General features: G+C 43.7%; 1 protein-coding gene across 3 annotated transcripts in view; it reads left to right on the top strand.

Annotated features, from left to right (window-relative positions):
• The window catches only part of l(2)k05819 (transmembrane protein 94-like protein l(2)k05819), a 65,869-nt gene that overhangs the window by 28,689 nt on the left and 16,316 nt on the right, over positions 1-20,864 (top strand). For all 3 annotated transcript variants that reach the window (XM_070523743.1, XM_070523742.1, XM_070523741.1), the window contains exons 18-26: positions 1,753-1,823; positions 4,214-4,349; positions 6,415-6,497; positions 10,078-10,240; positions 11,628-11,836; positions 13,033-13,210; positions 14,765-15,019; positions 16,187-16,329; positions 19,025-19,122. In XM_070523743.1, the coding sequence (XP_070379844.1) occupies positions 1,753-1,823; positions 4,214-4,349; positions 6,415-6,497; positions 10,078-10,240; positions 11,628-11,836; positions 13,033-13,210; positions 14,765-15,019; positions 16,187-16,329; positions 19,025-19,122 (1,336 nt within the window). The remainder of the gene's footprint in view (positions 1-1,752; positions 1,824-4,213; positions 4,350-6,414; positions 6,498-10,077; positions 10,241-11,627; positions 11,837-13,032; positions 13,211-14,764; positions 15,020-16,186; positions 16,330-19,024; positions 19,123-20,864) is intronic.

The following is a 20,864-nucleotide window of genomic DNA, read 5'->3' as shown; positions in this document are numbered from 1 at the left end:
TGATTTGTTTTCGAAAGCCACAGTGGCCAAATGCATTCAAAGCATGTTCAATTTCATTTGGTTGCACCGGAAAGCTGCCTTACTTACACCTGCATCCACCCCATGCATCGAGGTTGACAGACCGTTGAGAGAGCAATAACTTCAGATTTGGCAATGACACAGGCCTGTGTGACAGGTGTTTCCCTTCCAAACGTTGTTCTGTTCTGTACAGGCTGCGACCAAGCTCTAACGAATACCCATGCAGGATCCGTTATTTAAGCGACCTGAAACTTATGTTCTTACAGTGAAGCTGTTAGCATGACTAGAAGTCTTCGACAATGTCAGATGCCTTTTGTCACAATATTCGTAAAGATCACTTGCGACGTTTGTTTGAGAAAATGTTGGAAAATGTGGGAAATGTTTGGGGTGAAGCCCCTGGTTTATTTAGATGCTAAATGAAAATTGGTAAAACTCGTTTTCGACAGGCTTAAAGGCAGCACATGAAGCACTTACAAAGTTTCCCACTTCCTGGGAAAGACCAAAGGTGGCAGCAGCTCTATAGAGAAAATAAAGGCCATTCTATATATGTTGTGTACCTAAAGCTTTAAGAGCATAGGATAATTATCTGCCTCGAAAGTAATTTACTGAACGCTCGTTTTCTCGCAATTTTCATGCGTTATGTGAGGCATGTGCTAGTTCGTTTTTCCGATATTCTCGGTAGATTATGCCAGGCACGTTGCTTCCGTTTCATCAAAGTAGGAATCATATTGTGGGTTACACGCAAGAAGGTTTTAATTTGCGTTCATTAATTACAGTTTGTGTAGAAAACTTGTTCCAGCTTTCCAGAGTTTCATAGTAATGCCGTTATTCACAATGTTTCCCAGGGTCCGAAAAGGACTGTGTATATACAAGGGGTTTCAGTGAACACTTTCAAATATCTTTAAATGTTTTCCTGCGGCACATATCACAATTCTAGTTCATGAGCTGGTCTACGCGAAGCGGCAAACAATACTTGCAAAAAAAATTGAGATCCAAAATCAACTAATTAATAAAAATCCCCTAATTAAGTTTTAACTAATTGCATCATGGCCCATATTGCAATTAAACAAATTCTAGCCGTGGATTTCGCAAGGTGAGTCTACTTGGAAAGTATTTTCAAGATGACACCAGTTTTGAGATATTAATTCCCAAACTTTGAAGGGAAATGCATTGGCGTTCCAGTTAATTTGCTAACAAAACGTCGTTTTATGCACTGAAGCACACAAGTAACACAAGTGGGGTTCACAGGGCCTTGTGAATATTTGTTGAACCGGTTTGGAACAGTTCCTCTAATAAGTTCTGGTTCGGGTTCAGCTCCAAGATGGCAGAAAAATCATGGTTGGGTTTAGTTCTAGTTTGGTCCCAGTTCAGCTGAAAATAACAGTTCAGCTCTGGTTTTCAGTTCAGTTCAGGTATGGTTTGACATCCTGCTTTTTCATTTCCCTGTTTTTTTTTAATGCGGAACGTACCACATATTTAACCCACATTCTTAGTTATCTGTACAATTGAATTAAAAGAACATTTCATTTCTCCTACGCTTTTCTAGGCCTCGTTGTCAGTTTCATATTGTCGGCACAAGTGATTAAACTCATCAACTCCCCGGATTCTGCGCCTTCATTTGATAGCTTTAGCGCAGTTTGGCCTTTAGCTGTTTGACTGAGCTTTCCTCGCTGCCTTTTCGAAAGTTGTTGTAATTATGTGTTTTCGCATGTCTGCTCTCACTTACTGTCGCAGGGCTTCTCTGAGAAGATGGGCCTCGAATCTGGCTGGAACTGCCATGTCTCTCTTCTGAGCGACAGGCACAGGTGAGGCCAACATACCACGCATTTCGCTCTGCCACCAGCATAGTGGAGAAAAATATTTTTGTACCTGAAATGGAAAAACAGCACCTGGATTGCTAAAGTTAACAAATGCGGGTCTCTTGCAGTGAACAGCTGTTAATCCTTTAAATACGAGACATAAAAATACCTGGAGGAAATGCTTTTTTTCTTTTTCACTTTTTTTTTTTTTTCAAATGTGCAAAGTACATCGAGAATAGCGATATAGGTGGCGCCCAAAACTCCATGACTGGGACGTGTTTCTGGCTGCCCCGATAGCTTCTGCTGCATGCAACCAGCGAAGGCATAGCCTTTGAGATCCGCATTTTTAATTTTTCTTTTAATCCAGTGAGCACCAGAACTAGAGCGTGGATTTGGGCACCAACTTTTCAACAAAAAGAGAAAAAAAAAAGATATTTTGCGAAATTCTTTTTTTCTATTGTCCTTAAGTTTGTCGCCTGTGGGGGCAACACCAGCCAGAACATTGTAAGTAAGCTTCACCCCAAGCCAGCTATGGCTGCGTGTGGAGCTTGTGCAGACAGTTCCCAGCGGATGTGAAACAGAGGCGTACTGCATTTTCCTTGCCTCTATATCAGCTGTGTGATCCCACAGTGGCTGAGGATCCGTGCATTGGCCTTCCTCCCGTGATCGCGCTTTCAAAATAGGTCGAGTCACGTGTCAGACTTCTCCCTCGTCCTGAGTTCCTGCTCTGGTGCAGCAAACTATGCTTGCTGCCTGTCATTCACTGCTGACCAAAGACATTTAGTGAGAAATTCTGTACTCGAAACCAAAACTCAGCAAAAATAAAATAATATTCTTTTTGTGCATTTCCTGTAGGCAATGTTCATACGTAAAAGATTCTTGCCCCAAAGGCTCTCCAGCTCGAACCTCTGTGCAGCACCATGTTTTATCCACCAAAAGAAATCGTAATCTTCATCATGTCGCCACGACTACAATAAAACGAAACGTGAACACTTGGGGCAAAGAAGCATGCTGTTGAATCTGGGACTATCTCCTCTGCGAATTGATGATCCAGTCAAACGAAACCAACAGAGTTCAAACACTAACAGAAGCAACAGCATGGGGGGCAACCTGCTGTGGTTCATGCCACAGTGCACAACATGAAGAACATCTCAGCATTGATGAAGAAGGTACAGTGAAATTCTGATAATTTGAAATCTCTTCATTCATATTGATGAATAATTCGGACTTCTCTGTTGGTCCCGGCAAGGTCCTATGTTCTTGAATAGAGTAAAACTCTTGGGGATTTGAATTCTAAAAAATGGTGCAACAGTTATTTCGAATGAAATTTCTCATTCCCATGGACCGCATTTCGCACAAACATGAGTCAGAGGCGAAGGTTTGATGCGTCGCTAGCAAGCTGTAATGTCGCATGGTGTAAAAATTATGAGAAAAGACACACAGGGAGCTGAAACCGGACTGGAGCAAGCGTAGTGGTGTGCACCCTCGTTTTTTGACTGGCTTAAAAGGAACAGGAACGATCCCCCTAGCGCACGGTTGATGAGATTACTACACGCTCACGCTACGGCTCACGCTTCCTCTTACCGCACGTTTATCTAGCTACCCCCCCCTTCTAGCACGCGCTAGATCACGCCATCTCCTACAAGGGGCACACATCCCTTTCAGCTTACCCTTGCACATTTTCCCGTGCTCCCACAGCAAACGGTGCTCAAAGCATGATCTTATTGCACTTGAACTTTGTACGGAACCTAAACTTTTTCTGTCATATGTTGTCACACGCTTATGGACAAAAGACATTTTTTTTAATGCAAGCCCAGTGACGGTTTCAGTTTTGCATGCTGTAACGCACGATTGATCAGGCGCTCTAAAGGAGCATTTCCTTTGTTCGAACTCGGTTTTATTCAAATAAATTTTCGGTTCCCTTGGAGTTTTAATTAACGAGGTTCTACTTTATGAACACCAGCTAAGCAGGTCAGGAGTGATTCCTCTGCCCTACCCATAGAGCTGGTTAAACATTGTAATAATGTCAGTGAAATTTTTTCGATTCTCATTTATTGCGTTTTCACTTCATATCCATCAATAAATTACGGAATGTGTCGTCATTGGAGCCTGCAGCAGAACATCTCCTCGCAACCTACGATGGGCAGCTGCTAAAGCTTACACTGGTCTCATGAAATTTTTTCGAACCCCCATTCAAAACCAATACGCTTTGTGATTGTCAAGACTAATCATGCAAATCAAACCAGCCCGAGTTATTTATACAACAGGTTGTCTAAATCTCACATAAGCTACTGTTTCATGCAAGCGTTTTCCAAAAATGCATGTTGTAGAAACACTCCAGCTGCAACCACTGCATACTGCCACGTTTTGCCAATGGAGAAAAAATTTTTTTGCAGGACTGACAGCAACGCGTCAACCTGCCACCAATCGCAGATGTCGGCGAGGAGTGTGACATCCGTGCCCTCCAGTAACCTGGCCGTGGTGGCCGTCGACCCTCATGGGGTCAGCATCGTGGACGGCAAGTCGACGAGCGTACGTCACGTTACATGTGCACACTCCTATAAAAAAAATAACTGTAAAATGCAAGTGGGTGTGCAATCCCTTTTTGACAAATCTTGGCCCGAAGTATTGGGTCTTGGCCCCCGTTGCAAGAGTAACCTGAAGGCAGACTAATACCAGTGCCACGTAGGTGCAGCAAATGGCAGTAAGTACTCAATGCCTTAAAGTTCAATGCCATTCGCACAGCGCTTTACAAGCATACTTATTAGCTGTAAAACTTAATGGTACTTGCAACACAATGCATTCTCAGGACTTGCTTGGTCACTAAAGGAGCACTGTTTCTCACCAGTTATCGGTCGTGACTGCTCTTGATGGACACATTTCCTAAATAATCTGAAGTAGTTCCACATAAAATATCACTATTAATTAGGGCTGTGCAAATACTCAAATATACCACCATATAGAATCGAATTGCAAGCGTTCGTATAACGTGTTTGTCGAATCGAACGTCCGCTATTAGATTTTCGAATACTCGGTGCATTCGACAGTACCGCATGTCGCGTGGACCACGAAGCCCCTCATGCTCAACGCCATGCAAGAAGTGCCTCACTTCATTGTTTTCGGCAAAAGATGACTATGTGCAAGTCAGGAGTATTAAGGAGGTGTGGTGAAACATAATGTAAAGGAGGTGTAATGTAAGATCTATTAAGAAAGCAATGGACGATGCAAAAATAACAGGTGTTTTTTCTTGTTTATTTCTTTTATTTAAGGAGGAGGGGGGGGGGGGGTGCTGTACAGAATTTTTTAATATCACCTTTAGCAGATAGCACACTGCTACTTCTGGAGCTGGAATACTCAGAGGCAGACATCATCACTTGCACAAAAAAAATCAAAATTCATAACTGGCAAATTACCAAAATTTAACTGAATATGTTTTTAACTAATTACGACACATATTGTCAGTATATCTGCAGCCGGTCAGTTCACAAGGTGTATCCACTTCGAACTAAATACGATCTGGATGACACCAGTTTTGAGCTATTCATTCGCATAGTGTATGACAAAATACATCGGCATTCCAGTTAATTTTGTGATTCTAATCACAAAACAATGTTTCAGTAAAAAAAGAGAAGTAAGTGGAACAATAGTGAAACCACAAGTTTGACAGCGCATATCTCGAAACCAGTGCCATCCTTAGAATTAATTCCATGTGGGCATGCCTTGCAGACTCTCTGGCTACAATTCACAGGTTGTAATATGTAGCACGAAAAAATTAATTATACGTTTATTAGTGAAGTTTTGTGAATTAGTCAATTGCACATTTCATTTTGTTGTGAGAGTAATGCTTGCCTCTTCAGGCAATCCAGTTCAAGGATTAGGCTGCCTGCCGCAGGCAATTTGTGAAAACTCTGCGTAGTTTTAAAATAACATCCAGTGTGCTTATGTCAGCACTCTCCACATGTCAGCTGTCATTTTTACAAGACATGCAAGTTCCAGCAGCATTGTAGCGTAATAAATATCCGATGCCCTAAAAGTGATTCTAATCATTAGTTTCAAGAGAGCCTTTCTCTTTCTTTTCTTCCCATCCTGTAAATTGAAGAAATAGCGCTACTTCAGAGCAGTGTTCGGCATATTGCCCTGAAGCGTGTCTTGCTTCAACATCGAGCAAAAGTGGAAGCAGAGATGACCAACTATACAAAATAGAACTGCCTCAATTCACTTGCTGTGGGCAATCACTGCTACTGAGTTGCTTTCATAGAAATTTGAATCTTGTTCAAAGTGATCGCTGGCACAGGTTACTGTGTTCTCTGTCTTACTTTTTTAACTTAAACAATTTATAACCAAAGTTGTTTGTGGTAATGTATGGTCGGGCCAAACGCATGAAGATACAATACCATCTATTCCAAATTCCAGGTTATTATTCCTGAGTGCCCTTTTAAATGAGCCTAAAGCTCAAGCTCTAATTCGGCATGCAAAGAATGTGTAGCAGACAGTTAAAGATTGCCATCACATCACCAATTGTCATCAAACCTTCATAACACGTCATTTCACCATTTTTCAACTTGCGTTCGACGCTTTGCACTCGTTCGGCACGCAGGCTCCACCGCGGAGCATCAGCGCCCCCAACCTGGTGCACTCCGAGCTGATCAACAGTCGCTACGGTGATTCGCCGCAGTCTCGGTGAGTTCCCGCCGATTCCAGTAAGCTGCGTGCGCTTGTGCACGTTGACGAGTGCATTTGCACGTGTTGACAGCTAGGCTTGCATCTGCAATTTTTAAGCATGAAATTCTATAAGCTCCCATTGGCGACCTTCAAGAGACCTTGAGCCAAAATCTAGAGCCGCAGTCCGGGCACTCGGGACGAGAATGGGGCGAAAACGAAACGAGAACGTCCGGCATCGTTGCGAGAGAAGAAAATGCTGTCTCTGGCCTTCAACCCCTTGTACAGGACCGCATTACATACGCTAGTTAGTGGCCAAACAAGTTGCAAAAAAAAACGAGATTGTTTCCGACTTCTTCCTAATGTTTGTTCGTAATATCACTCGAGCTGTAAATTTTTGTACACTGAAGGTTAATCTGGCATTTCCAATAGCGACGTCCAAAAGCCAAATACAGTGCACCGTACAATTGATTATCATCTTTTGGCCCTGAGGCCACAGTTGCCTGTGCTCTTTTCAACACCAGCAATCCGTGAGTTTCGTGGCACAGGTTTTTCGCAGCCTCCTTCGAGAGATGGCGCCACAATTTGTGACCAGGCCGGCAGCGTCCGGCGTGCCATGGACGGTTGTGAGTTGGTTGTGAGTAATCGTCATAATTACTCCAACCAATCCGCTTTGCCGGCTGCCATTTCATGCTTACATCTACTCTTGATTATGGGAAAGCCAGCATTCTTTCTTTTTTTTTGTCTCCTATCGAAGTAGTGCGCAGTTGATTATTATAACACAGTGCCTTTGTACAACACATGGACCTGATTCAGGCACAGTTGTATGCATCAGAATGGGGGGTGAAGGATGGCAGAGAACTCCAGAAGGAATACTGGTTTTCCGACAAACATTTTCTTCACTTTGGTGTGGCGTGACATCAGAGGATGTAGCTACCAGTGTTACTTTTTGCAACCATGTCTTCGGCTATTCTCGGAAACAACATTGTCTGCATTGTATTGTCATTTAAACCTCAATAGAGTGAAACCTCATTACTATGAGCACCACATTAATGAACTTTTCAGGTTTATAAGCTTATAGTTTAACTGTTTATGTTTTCAACGTAAAAATATTTCAGTACTGCAAACTTCAGGATACCGAACCTTTAAGAATAACAGCTTGTTATTCAATTTCCATGTCATGTTAACAACACCTGAGCACTACCAACTAATATTCCAAAATCTGGGGTTTCTTAGGTTTCCATGTATTCATTACAACAGCCGGAACAGTAGGTAAGCAGACGAGGTGAAAAAAGTGGACGCTGTGGCGCATGGGTTTGGAAGCACCAGAGGAAAAAAAAATGCCCAAAGGGGACTTTTTTAGTATTGTGGAGGCAACAGCACATCGCATCAGATTTTGCGGGTGCATGCTCCGCCCAGACAAGTGTCGCCTAGCAACGGAGGCGGCGACACTTCCTTCTTCCGCCCTTCTTTCTGCAACCGTACCAGATGTGCATGCAGAGAAATGCAACCTCCGTGCCACCGGCGGGGACGCCACATGGTCACACTTTCCAGACGGTGTCGACTGCACGCACTTGCTCTTAGGGATAGTTCAGGTGTCAACCTCAAGTGATACAGTTGCGGCGTTCATGGCAAGGAATATGAAAAACAAACAAAGAAAAGGAAACATTACGCTTTTTATACAACATGGAGCTTCTTCTTTGTTGGTGGTTTTCTTAGCCTCAGCGTCCATTTTGCGTGTGCCGCTCTATATACGGTGCTGCAGTGATGTGTGGCGTCGGAATCTGTGTAAAATAGCAACGGCACAGGCCGAAAGCCAATGGCAATGTTTTCATGGATAGCTCATGCGGTGATAATAACTGATGAGCTGGTGAGTTGATAAGCGAAATGGTCAATTTTGGCGCTTTCACTATAACAACCTTTCAGAATAATGAACAATTTGCTGAAGTCCCCTGAAGTTAAACGTATCAAGATTTCGCTGCATAACATAGTCAGTAAAATCAGCACTTGACTTCGTTATGTATGAAAATTTAGCCATGTTGAAATTTGGCCCTTTTATGCAAATTAGTTGCCAATTATTTTTTCTTACATGGAAGGGGCCATAAAATTTTCAGTATTATCGGGCAATCAGATAAAATGAATTTGAATGAGCAAAAACTTTACTTCGTGAAAGTTGAGAGTCAGTGACCAAAGATGCAGACTCATGCCATGTCGATGATACCACATCGGCAGTCAAAGTAAAGCCTGCAAAACTTTTGCATCCACTTCACCACAGCACCAATAGTGCCCGCAGTGGGATGAGTATTGGCAGAGCATTCTCTACACAATCAGGTCAATGCAGGATAAATTCCCGTTGGAGTGCACACAGAAAGCTTCGCTTTAAAATAGCAATAAAGAGGCTATGGAGAACACCCTATTCCTCATGGCCACCATGTTTGTTGTAAATTTGCGACTTTGCACACCCGTGTCATGTCTATGAAATCAGACAAGATTCGGTGGCAGCATCCAAAATTTTGGTAGCCATTATGCATTGTTTCTAGTACTGGTTTTATGAGTAAGAAAGTGGCAGTTTCACCCGTGGGGCAAAGCATTGATAGTGACAGCAACATATTAGACTACTACGCGAAGGTTTGTTGTTTTATCAGCCAATCAAATTTCTTTAAACATTCTCTTACTAATCAAATTAAAAAGCGTAATGGCAGGCATGCACAGGCAGGCATGAGCGGATCTCGCTCAATAACTGGACACTCACTGTCACAGCGCTGGTGTGATGGAGAGGGCAGGCAGAGGGGAGGGAGTGAACACGTCATCTGCCTCTTGCTCTAGCGCATCTTCGAAACTTGAAATTGTGTGATCTTCAGCACCATGTGGGCTGCAGGACAGATCACATGAAGCCACCAGCCATCTCGGATCGGTCAGCCTTTGCATGCACCACAGTGCACGCTTGATCACGTTACTACGCACTCCTCCCTGCGTGCTGGAAGACGTCATGCATCAGCTCACCTATGCATGCTTTCCCTCCTGCCCAAAGCATCTGGCATGCGGGATGCGATAGGATTTTATTGCACTTGGATCTCACACAGAATGTGACAGCTTCACACACCCAACACATATACTTACAGAGCATGACAGCGAGAAGGAACATGACAATATTCCAGGAACATATGAAACGGTAGAAAAAAGCACATTTATAATGTATCTCACCGATAAGGCCTCAAGCATAACAGCGAGTCGGCCTAGTTGGAACAGATTCATCTTAAAACTTTTTGCGCGCAAACAAACAGGGACGAAGAAGCGCTCGTCCTTGTGTTGCCCCTATTCTTCGTCCCTGTTTGTTTGCGTGCAAAAAGTTTTAAGATGGATAAGTCCTCGTCACATTTGCATACATCCGCAACAATGGTTACAGCAAGTTTAATCTCTCTCGTTCACACGAATATTTTTAAGCGTAGCCCAATTGGGTCGTTTCCTTTTTTTCTGTGTTCTTGATCACGAACGTTTGCGCGGGGAAATTGTACATGACAGGATTGTATCAACGAGGTTTTGCTGTATACCGCGTCTTGTATAAGTCTCGTTGGAAGAATGCTGTCATTCCTTTTCCTAGTACGAGTGCCAACAGGACGGGAGACGCCGCAGAAGGAATTGTGAGCGGCGACGAGTCCGACCCTCTGTGGACCCACGGCGACTCGGCATGCCCTTCTCCGAGCAGTGCGACCGAAAGCAGCACTGACAGGGGAGCGCCAGTGGCCTTTGACATCTCCAATCGGGTGAGCTAGTTTCAAATGTCTTGCTTGTGTGTGTGAGGCTGTAAATCAGTATAAATAGCTAGGAAAACAAAAATACAAAGAGACAGACTGTGTATTGTGTCTGTGAAAACCAATCCCATTTCGATGGGTGTTAAATGCAAATATGTTTGTGTGCTTATATTTAGGTGCACATTGAAAACCTCAGGTGGTCAAAATTAATCCGTAACATTCACTGTGGCATTCCTCATGATAAGAGCATCGTTATAGCATGTAAAATCCCAGAATTTATTAATTTTGGAAAACAGCAGGCGTTTTTTGTACTTGAAGTGAAGGGTGGGGGTGGAGGGGGCAGCAGGGCAGGTTGGCATTGTCTCTGTTTTTAGTGTTGGTCAGTGCATATGCAGCCCAGGTACCCTTTTTTAGAGGTAATCTGCCATTTGGGCAAGTGGGCATGCTGAAATGGCATGGCATCATGTGCGTTGCCTTACTGTCCATTTAGACCTGGAGGTTGTGTAACCTCGAGTTTCGAAGATGCGTTGAAGCAAGAGGTAGATGCATTCGCACCTCACTGCCGGCGCTCTTCATGACAGCATCGTCCCGCTGCAGGAGTGAAGTCGACGCGAAAGTGTGGCTGGCTTAGCTTCATATAGCCGATGTGAAGATATCGTCAACACAACATAAAACCGTATTTCATCACCAACTCTCAAATTCAACAAAATTACTTTTTTTTCTCATTCAAATTTTCTTTTTCCTATTGCCTGATAATTTGAAGGATTTTGCGGCCCCTTCCGTCTCAGTAAAAACCATGAGAGACTGTACTTACTTGCATAAAAGATCGAATTTCAATATGATGAAATTTAGATGTAACGAAGCAAATCACCAATTTTATCAACTTCGGTATATAGAGGTTTAACTGTACTACTACTACTACTACTACTACTAGTACTACTACTACTACTACTACTACTACTACAACTACTACTACTACTACTGCTACTACTACCACTACTGCTACTACTAACTAGTGTTGAATGTTATTGTCTCTTGAGCAGAGGAAGGGTTTACATTATTAATTGTCCCGTGCCGTGTTGGTCTTGTGCATTTGCTATAGCTGCTTTCACCGCTGCAAGTATTAAATTTTTTTGTGTGTGTGATTGTAAATAGCCAAACCTCATTATGACGAAAGCACACCCAACACTGAAATAGCTTTGCCACATTCAACTTTTATCATAGGCGCGTATTCAATGAATGCCGATTTTCGTGACAAGCATTGTTCATTTACTTTGTTATACTCGATGATTCATTATATTGAGGCTCTACTGCACCACGAAGGATAAGAGAAAACGAGGGTAATGTGCCAATCTGTCACTGCCACACGCTTCTTGCGGCCTGTCGAATGCCGCCGCAGGCCAAGCTGCCCCGGGGCATTGAGAACATCCGGCCGCACATTGAGCACGTGGACAATGTGCCCCTGCTGGTGTCCCTGTTCACGGACTGCACACCCGAGGCCACCCTGGAGATGGTGCGCATCATGCAGGAGTACGGCGAGGTGGTTGGGTGCATTGGCAGCGCCTCCAGCCTCTATAACCTGCCCGTCTTCCTGCAGGCCGACTGCAGGTGAGGGGATGAGATTTCCACCCAAGGAGAGAGAGATAGCAAAGAAAGAATGAGACGAGCATCCGGATCGCTACCCTACACTGGGGGTGGGGTAAGGGGAAAATAAAAAGAAGTGGAAGGAAATTTGAGGCTTTTGAAGGGGCTGAAAGCCCTCTCAGAAGGGCATATTTTAGTGTCGCTTTGAGCGAGCGTGCTTTGTCGCTGGTATCGTTCACAGGCTGTCACAGGGAAAGGCTTAGTGACACTCGCTGTAGAATGCACCCAGCAGCAAGTGCATTTGTCAAACCTGCTTGACTGCATCGAAGCTTGTAACCTTGACAGCAGTGCTAAAAAAATTAAATAAATTAGTACTCTGTGGAAGAGCTCTGATCCTCAAATCAATGTCTCTGTAATTACACCCATTTAACAACTTTTAATACGGTTATTGTTCTTTGAGAATACAATTTGCAGTATGTCTGTCTGTCTGCACCTAGCCGTATTTCCGCCAACTTGGGGCACTGGATAATCCATTGTCTAATGGGTAGAGTACCAGGCTGCCATGCTGAGGGAACCGGGTTCAAAACCAACTGTCCGACCAACTTGGGTTGCTGGATAAATAGCGTTGGGCATGGGCTGCTCTTCAGGAAACCTCTTTCACGCCAACTTCGGCCAGTAGGTATGTGCCAGTGATAATGTGCCACTTCTTAATGAATGTCCTTGCTGCCAACTTGGGTCACTGCTGCTTGCGGACGTACTAAGCAGCAGTGGGAGCTTGAATAGGAAGAAGATGACTGCCAACATTGGTGCGATTAGTATTACCCATTATCGCATTCATTTGCTGTGCCCCAGAAGTTCTCTACGAGGATCTGCTTTGCGGAACTAAGTGTGCATTGTTCAAACTGGCCACTGCCACGAGCAACAGCGGAACTTGAAGAAGACAAAAAATACTTTGTCCGCCTGCATACCTGCCCGTACGTGATGCGTTTTGGCAGCGGCAGTGCGGTGAGTCGCTGCATTGCTGCAATGATAATTGCGATTCCATCGACATTCATCGCGAGATGGATTTTGCCACAATTTTCTTTGTAATCGTGAAACCTTACGAACTGACTCAGGTTTTTCTTGCTTAACTAGTGTTCCTATCATATGCCATCTATTCAGTTCCCTCGAAGGGAAAGAAAGCAACACTTTTCTTTCTTGCCCTCCCTGAATGGATTCAGCATAGCGCTGGAGCCGCTCGCCCCACAGCTGTGTGCACGGCAGTTCGCACCATCGCCGCCGCCGTCAACCAGGGTGGCGGTGACCCCACGGGCCCTCGCCCACACTCTGGGTTCCTTGCCCTGTGTGCTGAGCAGCCCCCGTGAGAAAAGCCTCAGCCTCTATCATCTCATCTGGGAGGTGAGCCCTCCCGAACTTTACTCTTTGATTTGTGCCACGTGCGTAGGCCGGCAGAATAAGGCGACGGTCACTCGTACTCGCTCACCTCACAAGATGCTGCCTTGAAAAGCGACTTTCCTGTCTCTGTCCTGGAGTATCTTAATGATCCAGGATGGAAGAACCGATCTAAAGTCACCTGCGGTGCCTTCCATGACATTTTTGAAGGCGAGGGGAGAGTCACGTGAGAGCAACATTAGGCGAATGAAGGCGATGGCCCAGGTATATGAAGGCACGAGAAACGCATAGGAATGTCTGCATGCAGGTGCATCAAGTTCTTTCAGAAGAACTGGGTGCACTCTGCAAGATAAATATTACAAGCGAGCTGGTTCGTACTGCAAAAAATTTGCTTCGCCCAGCGAGGTACCACTGTACCAATTAGAAGTTTTACAGTGCGTGTGTGTCATTGTTGCTCCAAATAAGATATTCCATTGCATAAGTGGTGCTAATGTTTCTGCATTAGCACTGCTTCTGTTTGTTTGTTAAAGAACACCAGGTTATCAAAACTGATTCTAAGCCCTCTACTATGACATTCTTTTGCTTCGGGACATTTAAACCACCAGTTAATTAATCAGTCAAACCTTATTAACATTGCCTGTAGACTTTTTTGTTTGATGCTCAATCAATGACTTACATCCATATCATATCAATATGCCATCGCATGTTACAGAATGCACCAAACGTTTCACGCTTCAGTTTCTTTTTCTCTTATCTTTTCCTTCTTTTTTTTTTGCTTGTAGATGATATCATTGTAATTTTCACTTTACTTCATATATCTTACAAATACAATCTGACAGTAAGATTACCCAGCCTTTGGAGCAATTGTTATTCTATGCATTTCATCTTTACCTTCACAGGCATGATGTCGGTGATGAAAGAGCTCCTGGTATGCCGTTAACAGTGCAATGCTTACACATAAATATATAAACACTTCACGAGACCCATCAAAATTGTTAAAGGGTCTCGTTCTATTGCTACTAGCAATATATGAGCATTGTTCAGTTGCAGTTGCCAATTATCTCATAAATACTATGACAACACGATAACAGATGAAGCGAGAAGCATTCAAAGCTGTTACTTGCACGAAAGAAAGATGAACACGTACACTAGAACCTCCTGTATATCGAAGTGAGCCTTAAAAATGTTTCTTGTCGTTATCAGTGATAACGAACATCTATAACAAATATTGGGCATAACGACGCCATGTCCATGTCAGATGCAATTTTGTTGCAACAACTGTACTTATCTGTATAATGTCTTTATGTGTTGCTGTTAATTTTATTTAACTGTTTATTTAAGTTTATTTAACCCTACCGGTCACGTAACACCCCTATTTTAATCTATTTATGGCGGCATGAGAAAAAGAAAATAACACCGCAGCAGACGCAATGGCTGAATGTCGACAGGAGCAGGAGCTATGGCCAGGCCTAGCAGCCGTTTTCTCTCACTCCTGTTTCTGCAACAGAAGCGATATAAGCTTTGAACGCTGACAGGTGACAACCACCACAATGTGTGCAGGCCCGGCACTTCAGCCAAGCGGTGCGCAGTGCCATGCAGTTCCTGCTGTGCTGCTGCCTGAGCCTGACCCTGGTGCAGACGCTCGCGGCTCTGGTGGCGCTGCCGCCCGCGCTGTCGCCCGCCCAGCTGCTGTGGCTGCTGGGGGCGCTACTGCCCGCACTGGCGCTGGCGCTTGTGTTCGGGGGCAGTGCCCACGACAACCCCCGGGTCATGACCACGGCGACAGGCAAGAGCCACCCGCGCGTCAACCGGCAGGTGCGTTCGGGGGGTTCGCGAGGTGAATCTTGCCAGACGATCCGCAGTGTGCTTTGTAGCGAAGCTACGTACAGTCGTACGTCGTTATGGCGAATCCATGTATCGTTACACGTACATTCTTTAACATATGTTTGCCATTGGCTGTCTTTCACCAGATTATCACTGTTATCGAGTGGTCACTCGGTGTAAGGCCTGGCTTACTGTATCGAAAATTTCTTTGATGTTGTGACTTACTTTGTAGCAAGCAGGTTGGTCCAACCTGCATGATGCAAGTAGTGTTGAACGTTCTTCTTTGTGTATGAGCGCGAGCGATTGCTCTTGAATGTGTGATGATGCATCCATTCTTATATTGCAGATGAAATTTACTCATGAGTTCAGGTTTGACAACAGCTAACGGCTTTCATTGTGGTTTGGCTAACATTCTAAGCAAGAACAGCTCAGCAACAGGACTAATGAAAGACAGAACAACGCAGGTGTTGAGTTGGTTTGTCTTTCATTGGTCCTGTAGCAGCGCTGTTTTTCTCAGAATGTTGCTCAACTAACAAGCCCAACTTCGCACTCCTGTTATTTGAGTGTTGAATGTCTCTCTGGGCACAAGTTCACCCAGTATAGAGTTTGATTTTCAACTTACACTTTTGGCAGTGTTGAATTATTCACTGTCACTACGACATACCTATTGGCTTGGAAGAACTTGTTGTTGGGCAAGTTGGGGCATATTAGCATACAGTTATATAAATTCACAAACAAACGACCACAGAGGAAGCACACAAGGACAGGCGCAGTCTGGACAAGTCCTTGTGCGTTCTCTCTGTGGTTGTTCATTCACCCAGTTATAAAACTGTTCACTACAACATAACAGTGTGCCAAAGTTATGAGTACGTCGGGCTCTTGCTGAAACTTTACAAGATTCACATGCAGTGAAAACCTGTAACAAGCCTGTTTGAGCACTTTACGGTTGTACTGAACTCTTCAGTGCCCGGCACGTGAGCGAGGTTTCTCCTCAGCACTGCGGCAGTCAGTAGGGGCATGACAGGCACAAGCAAGCATAACGTTTTCGCATTCTGTGGGTCTCGTTTATCTATAAAGGTGTGCCTTGTACTTTGTCCAAGGTGGCCCTTTTCTGTATCCTTTCTTTCTACATTTGTTTCATTTCTTTACAACACAAAGGTGGTGCTGTTCTTCATCTGCTGCTACTGCGCCAAGTTCTGCCCGTCTGTGCTAGTCACGCTGGCGTGCTTTGCTCTGGCGCTCACCCATTCCTGCCAAACCAGTGGCTTCACCCCATGTTGGCCCTTCTTCTCACATGGAGGGTGAGCATTCATTCATTCATTCATTCATTCATTCATTCATTCATTCATTCATTCATTCATTCATTCATTCATTCATTCATTCATTCATTCAGTGAGTCATTTGAAGGAGCACTGCAACACTTTTTTGAACATGGTGAGAAAACGTTCGCAATCTGTAAACAGGGATGCCATGAACATGCGAGCCAAATATTATTCCGCTCCCTGCCGGCAGGGAGTTCCACAATGAAAAATCACTGGCTCTGTCCTGCACTTCTCCAAGCCATCCTTATCATATGCCGCCTACAAAGTCTAGACCGGTGCCCGTAGGTGCTGGCCATGAGGCGATTATTCGAGACCGAGGATTAAGTGCACATGGGCTTCCCTCTTATAAATGGAGGTGCCAAAGTTGTTAATATTTCCATTCATCATGCCACAGCTTCTTTCTCACCCTCGGGCACTGTTGTTAAAGGCTAGCCTCGAAGGGTCACAATAAGTGCACCATAATAAGAAGAAAAAGTGATAAAGTAAGGTCTTTATTTGTTGGCTTCTCATGATATGATTAATAAAAATCGGGCCCCTCGGTTAACCCCCTTTCTTCTCGTTCATTACATAATGAGGGTCTCGAATCCGGCAACATTGATGCCTTCAGGTAGCATGTGTGGGTATACTGACCGGTTGCCTTCACCCAAAAAGATCACATTCTCGTGACGCCTGCAGCAAAAAGGACAATCCACGTTCGGTGCCAAGGTCTGTGAGTGGTGGCGCTGGCCAGCACTCCCAGGGTTCTACTAGGACACATAAATACCCAAAGAAACTGGATGGAAAAACGGTGCCGTGGTAGCTCAATTGGTATAGCATCCCACACGTAATGCGAAGGTTGTGGGATTGTTCCCCACCTGCGGCAAGTTGTTTCTTCATGCACATTCATTTCCAATAATTTATCGTTTCTTTATTTCATTTATTAAGCACGAGTAATTTCCCCTATGTTGTCCTCGGTGTCAGTGTTTGCTGGCTTCTTATGATATCACTAATAAAAATTGGGCCCCTCGGTTAACCCCTTTCTTCTCGTTCATACTTTACGGTGGGTATTTTTACGCAATTATACAGCCATTTTACATCTAGTATTTGTGACTGATTGTACCATCGACTACACCATATCCGTTCTGACTTTCTTTGGCCATCATTGGCCCTTGCAAAATCGACAGACACTTATTATGTATGACAAGATGGAAGAAAGACAACACATTGCTGAACTGCCAACTGAATCTTTAAGGGTGTTCTTTGTGTATGTGTGTATATGTTCGTGTGTGTGTGGACTCATGACGAGAAGACGCATACACAAGAAGATGCTGTATGCTGACACATGTGTCTACATTGGCAGTTGCGCAATCTTGATGCAAATATATCCTTTTTCCTTCTCTCTTAAGGTGGTTAAGTAAGTACTTCGAGTACTTTAGGTACCCTTTAAATACTTTCAAAGTCAAGTTATTCCTTCGTACTAACAGCACATTCAGATGAAACGCTGCATGAACAAGGGTGGAAGCTTAGGTGAGTTGCTAATTTGTTGTATAAAATTTGCACAGCATGAAAAATGACCCCAGAAAAATATACATACCCTTTGCTGACTTCCAATAATGTTTATTGGCAATACAGAGATTACACATAATATACAGGCATTTGCAAAAGAAAAAAAAAGGAAGGGTCAATCAAGTGTCGATGCTAAAGATAACGTCAACATACTTACATGGTGATTCAAATTATCGATGAATAATTGATTATATCTCTCCATTCTTTCTCTTCCTGTATCTTTTTCATGTTCATTATTCAGTAGTTTGGTATCTTATTCGTATTGTATTTCCCGTGCAATTGTGTCGACCTTGTCTTCTTTAGCGTCAGAACTTTGTTGACCCTTTCTTTATTTATTTTTTTCTTCTCGAAGTTGTTGCAAGATAGCTAATCTCAAATACACCTGTGAAGTCGCCAAACACCTTGTCTTCAGTAAGAAGCAATCCAAGGTATCGTATCACCCAAGCACCAGGAAATCTCGCTGGCCAAGGAGCACGTACTCACTATGTACGAGGCATGTTAAAGACATCAAAACTGATTAGATATGCAATCTCACATGACGTGAACTGAACAGCGAAATCTTCCGTGACGTGAACTGGACGGTGAAATCTTCCTACCCTTGGGTGATTACGGTACCTAGGATTGTTTAGTTTTTTTCTTTTGTACAATCCTGTATATATGTGCCAATAAACATTGTTGGAAGTGAGGACTGGGTTTGGCTTTTTTTCTTGTGTCTTCCTCTTCCCCGCTGTGCTTAAGATACGACAGTACATTCAAACGCAAAAGGTTATGGACCATGTTGCTCTGAGCAAAAGTTGAATTTCTCCGCAGCCTCGAAACGCAGCCTGGTAGTATTCGAATTTCTAGCATGTGCTGGCATATGCGTACAACAAAGTCTTATACGGTTTTACTAGTTACGGTCACAAACTGCTATAAAATTTAGCATTTTCTCAGGTGCCGTGGTCTTTAACCATTTGCTGTCCAGTGTTTGTCTAGGTCTGTGTGAGCTGTACTGCCTTTCTATAAGTCCTTTCAGTGCAACACTTTTTCAGTATGTTCCACCAGCTAGCTAAATGTCAAATCACTCTAAGAGTGCTTCTGTGACAGCCTGCGGCGTGCCCTTGTTCTGATTTTGTGCGTCCCAATGCAGGTCTTCTGAGGAATCAACTGGCGTGCCAGCCGTGTCCTGGGTCTCTGGTCTTGCCCTGTGCCAAAACGTCACTGCCTTCTTTCTAGTCCTTTACTTTGGTGAGCAAGTGTTTGGGCTACCTCCGTTGCCATTAAAGTAGACTGCAACGGCACTTCTGTGGATTATCAGAGTGCACAGGCTTGCTGTCCTATTGGTGATGTAATGAGCTCACTGTGTAAGCTCATTACAACTGGCATCACTGCGTGCTGCCAGTTGCATCACTGCATACGTTTAATGCCAGCAGCTTATTAGAATACGGCGCCGTGATAACAACTCTGCGTCCTCTGTGGTTAGACCCAGTGCCAATGTGGTTGCTTGTGTCCACGTCTCCCATAACCTGGTACGGGTGGTGTCCAAAACGCGACGTGTTTCCGGCTCCTAAATCTGTTCCGGTGCTTGCAGTTAGGTAACGTGCAGCCTTCGAGATCTATTTTAGTTATCCAGAGAGAGCTGTCACCGGGGCATAGAGTTTGACAACACCTATTCTATAAAGAGTAGTACATTTACAGACAGTTGAGTTAAGCAGGTTAGTAAATTACCCTTAAACAGCAAATCAGCCACTATTGCTGTGAGTGAAGGCCTCGTAAGCCAGTCAAGGCACAAAAAAAAAAAAAACGGAAGACAGGTGGCAACACTTCCTTTAAGTTCCCACACAAGCTTACCACAACATCATGTATTTTGACATGTCTGCTCAAGCTTGGTTAGTTATTGATCAGTAAATAAGACCTACATTGCATTCTAAAAGAAAACTCTTGCTGTGCCGAAATGTCCCAGTAATGAGGAATTACTTAAGAATCCATGTCGTTGCACTGGTGCATCAGTACCAATATTTCGGAACGAAATTCAGTAAGTGGCAATTTTACCTTCATTATATCCTCTATTAATCAAACCTTTACCACCAAGTGGCTGAAAATAGTGTTTTCAAAGAACACTTTGCTGGTGTAAATCGATTTTCTATTGCTTCTTAGTATCCTTTGAAGAAATATGAAGACTTTGGCGTTAAAGTGCAGATGCAGGTGGCTGATAACTGATGTTCTAGTTGAGATTAAGAGGGCAGTGTCGAATTGAGTAGGTCATGTGATGCATAGAGCAGGTACAATCAGTTATTAGGTCGTGCGATGCATATAGTAAGTACAGTCGGTAGTCTCTTGGAGCTACAAAATGGATGTCAAGGCACATGTGCATGTGCTAGTCATATAAAGTGCAATTTAGATAGATAAATGCACACCTAAAGAACACTGATTCATCCATTGTTCACATGCATATTTTTTAAATGATCACAATAGAGAACATCGCAAGTACCGCATTCAGATCGTATAATTTGAACTTTATGCCTTCGCACGTAATATACACTCTTTCACCATTTTTTTCTTTCTACAGCGATATCTGTGAACATTAAGTTAGCAAAAGTTCAGCATGCCTGCCACAAGCATCAGCCCCATGTTTATCATCGTCATATTTCTTTGAAAGAATAACTCACCAGAAAGTAAAACTGTTTGCCCCTATTCAGAAATGACCTCAGGTCCGCGAAGTGTAAGCTATCATGCCAACTTCAGAGTTGTTGTCGTAATAATGCCATTGTGCCATCGTTGTTCTGTCATAATCATATTTATGCAGCGTCACATTGATTAATCATACTTGTAACCAAAATCATTGGGTCATCTACCACTGTTCTTGGCAGTGGCTAAGTTTATGCTTCAGAGGTCAACTGCAACAAAATTTCACCTTTGCTAAATTGGCCATTCAACAGTAGTTTATTGTATTGAAGCAATATTGGCAAAGGTGCATGGCTGGTAGTTGT

Source organism: Dermacentor albipictus, chromosome 8 (assembly GCF_038994185.2).
Source record: "Dermacentor albipictus isolate Rhodes 1998 colony chromosome 8, USDA_Dalb.pri_finalv2, whole genome shotgun sequence".
Classification (NCBI taxonomy): domain Eukaryota; kingdom Metazoa; phylum Arthropoda; class Arachnida; order Ixodida; family Ixodidae; genus Dermacentor; species Dermacentor albipictus.
This window is presented reverse-complemented; position numbering and strand designations above follow the sequence as displayed.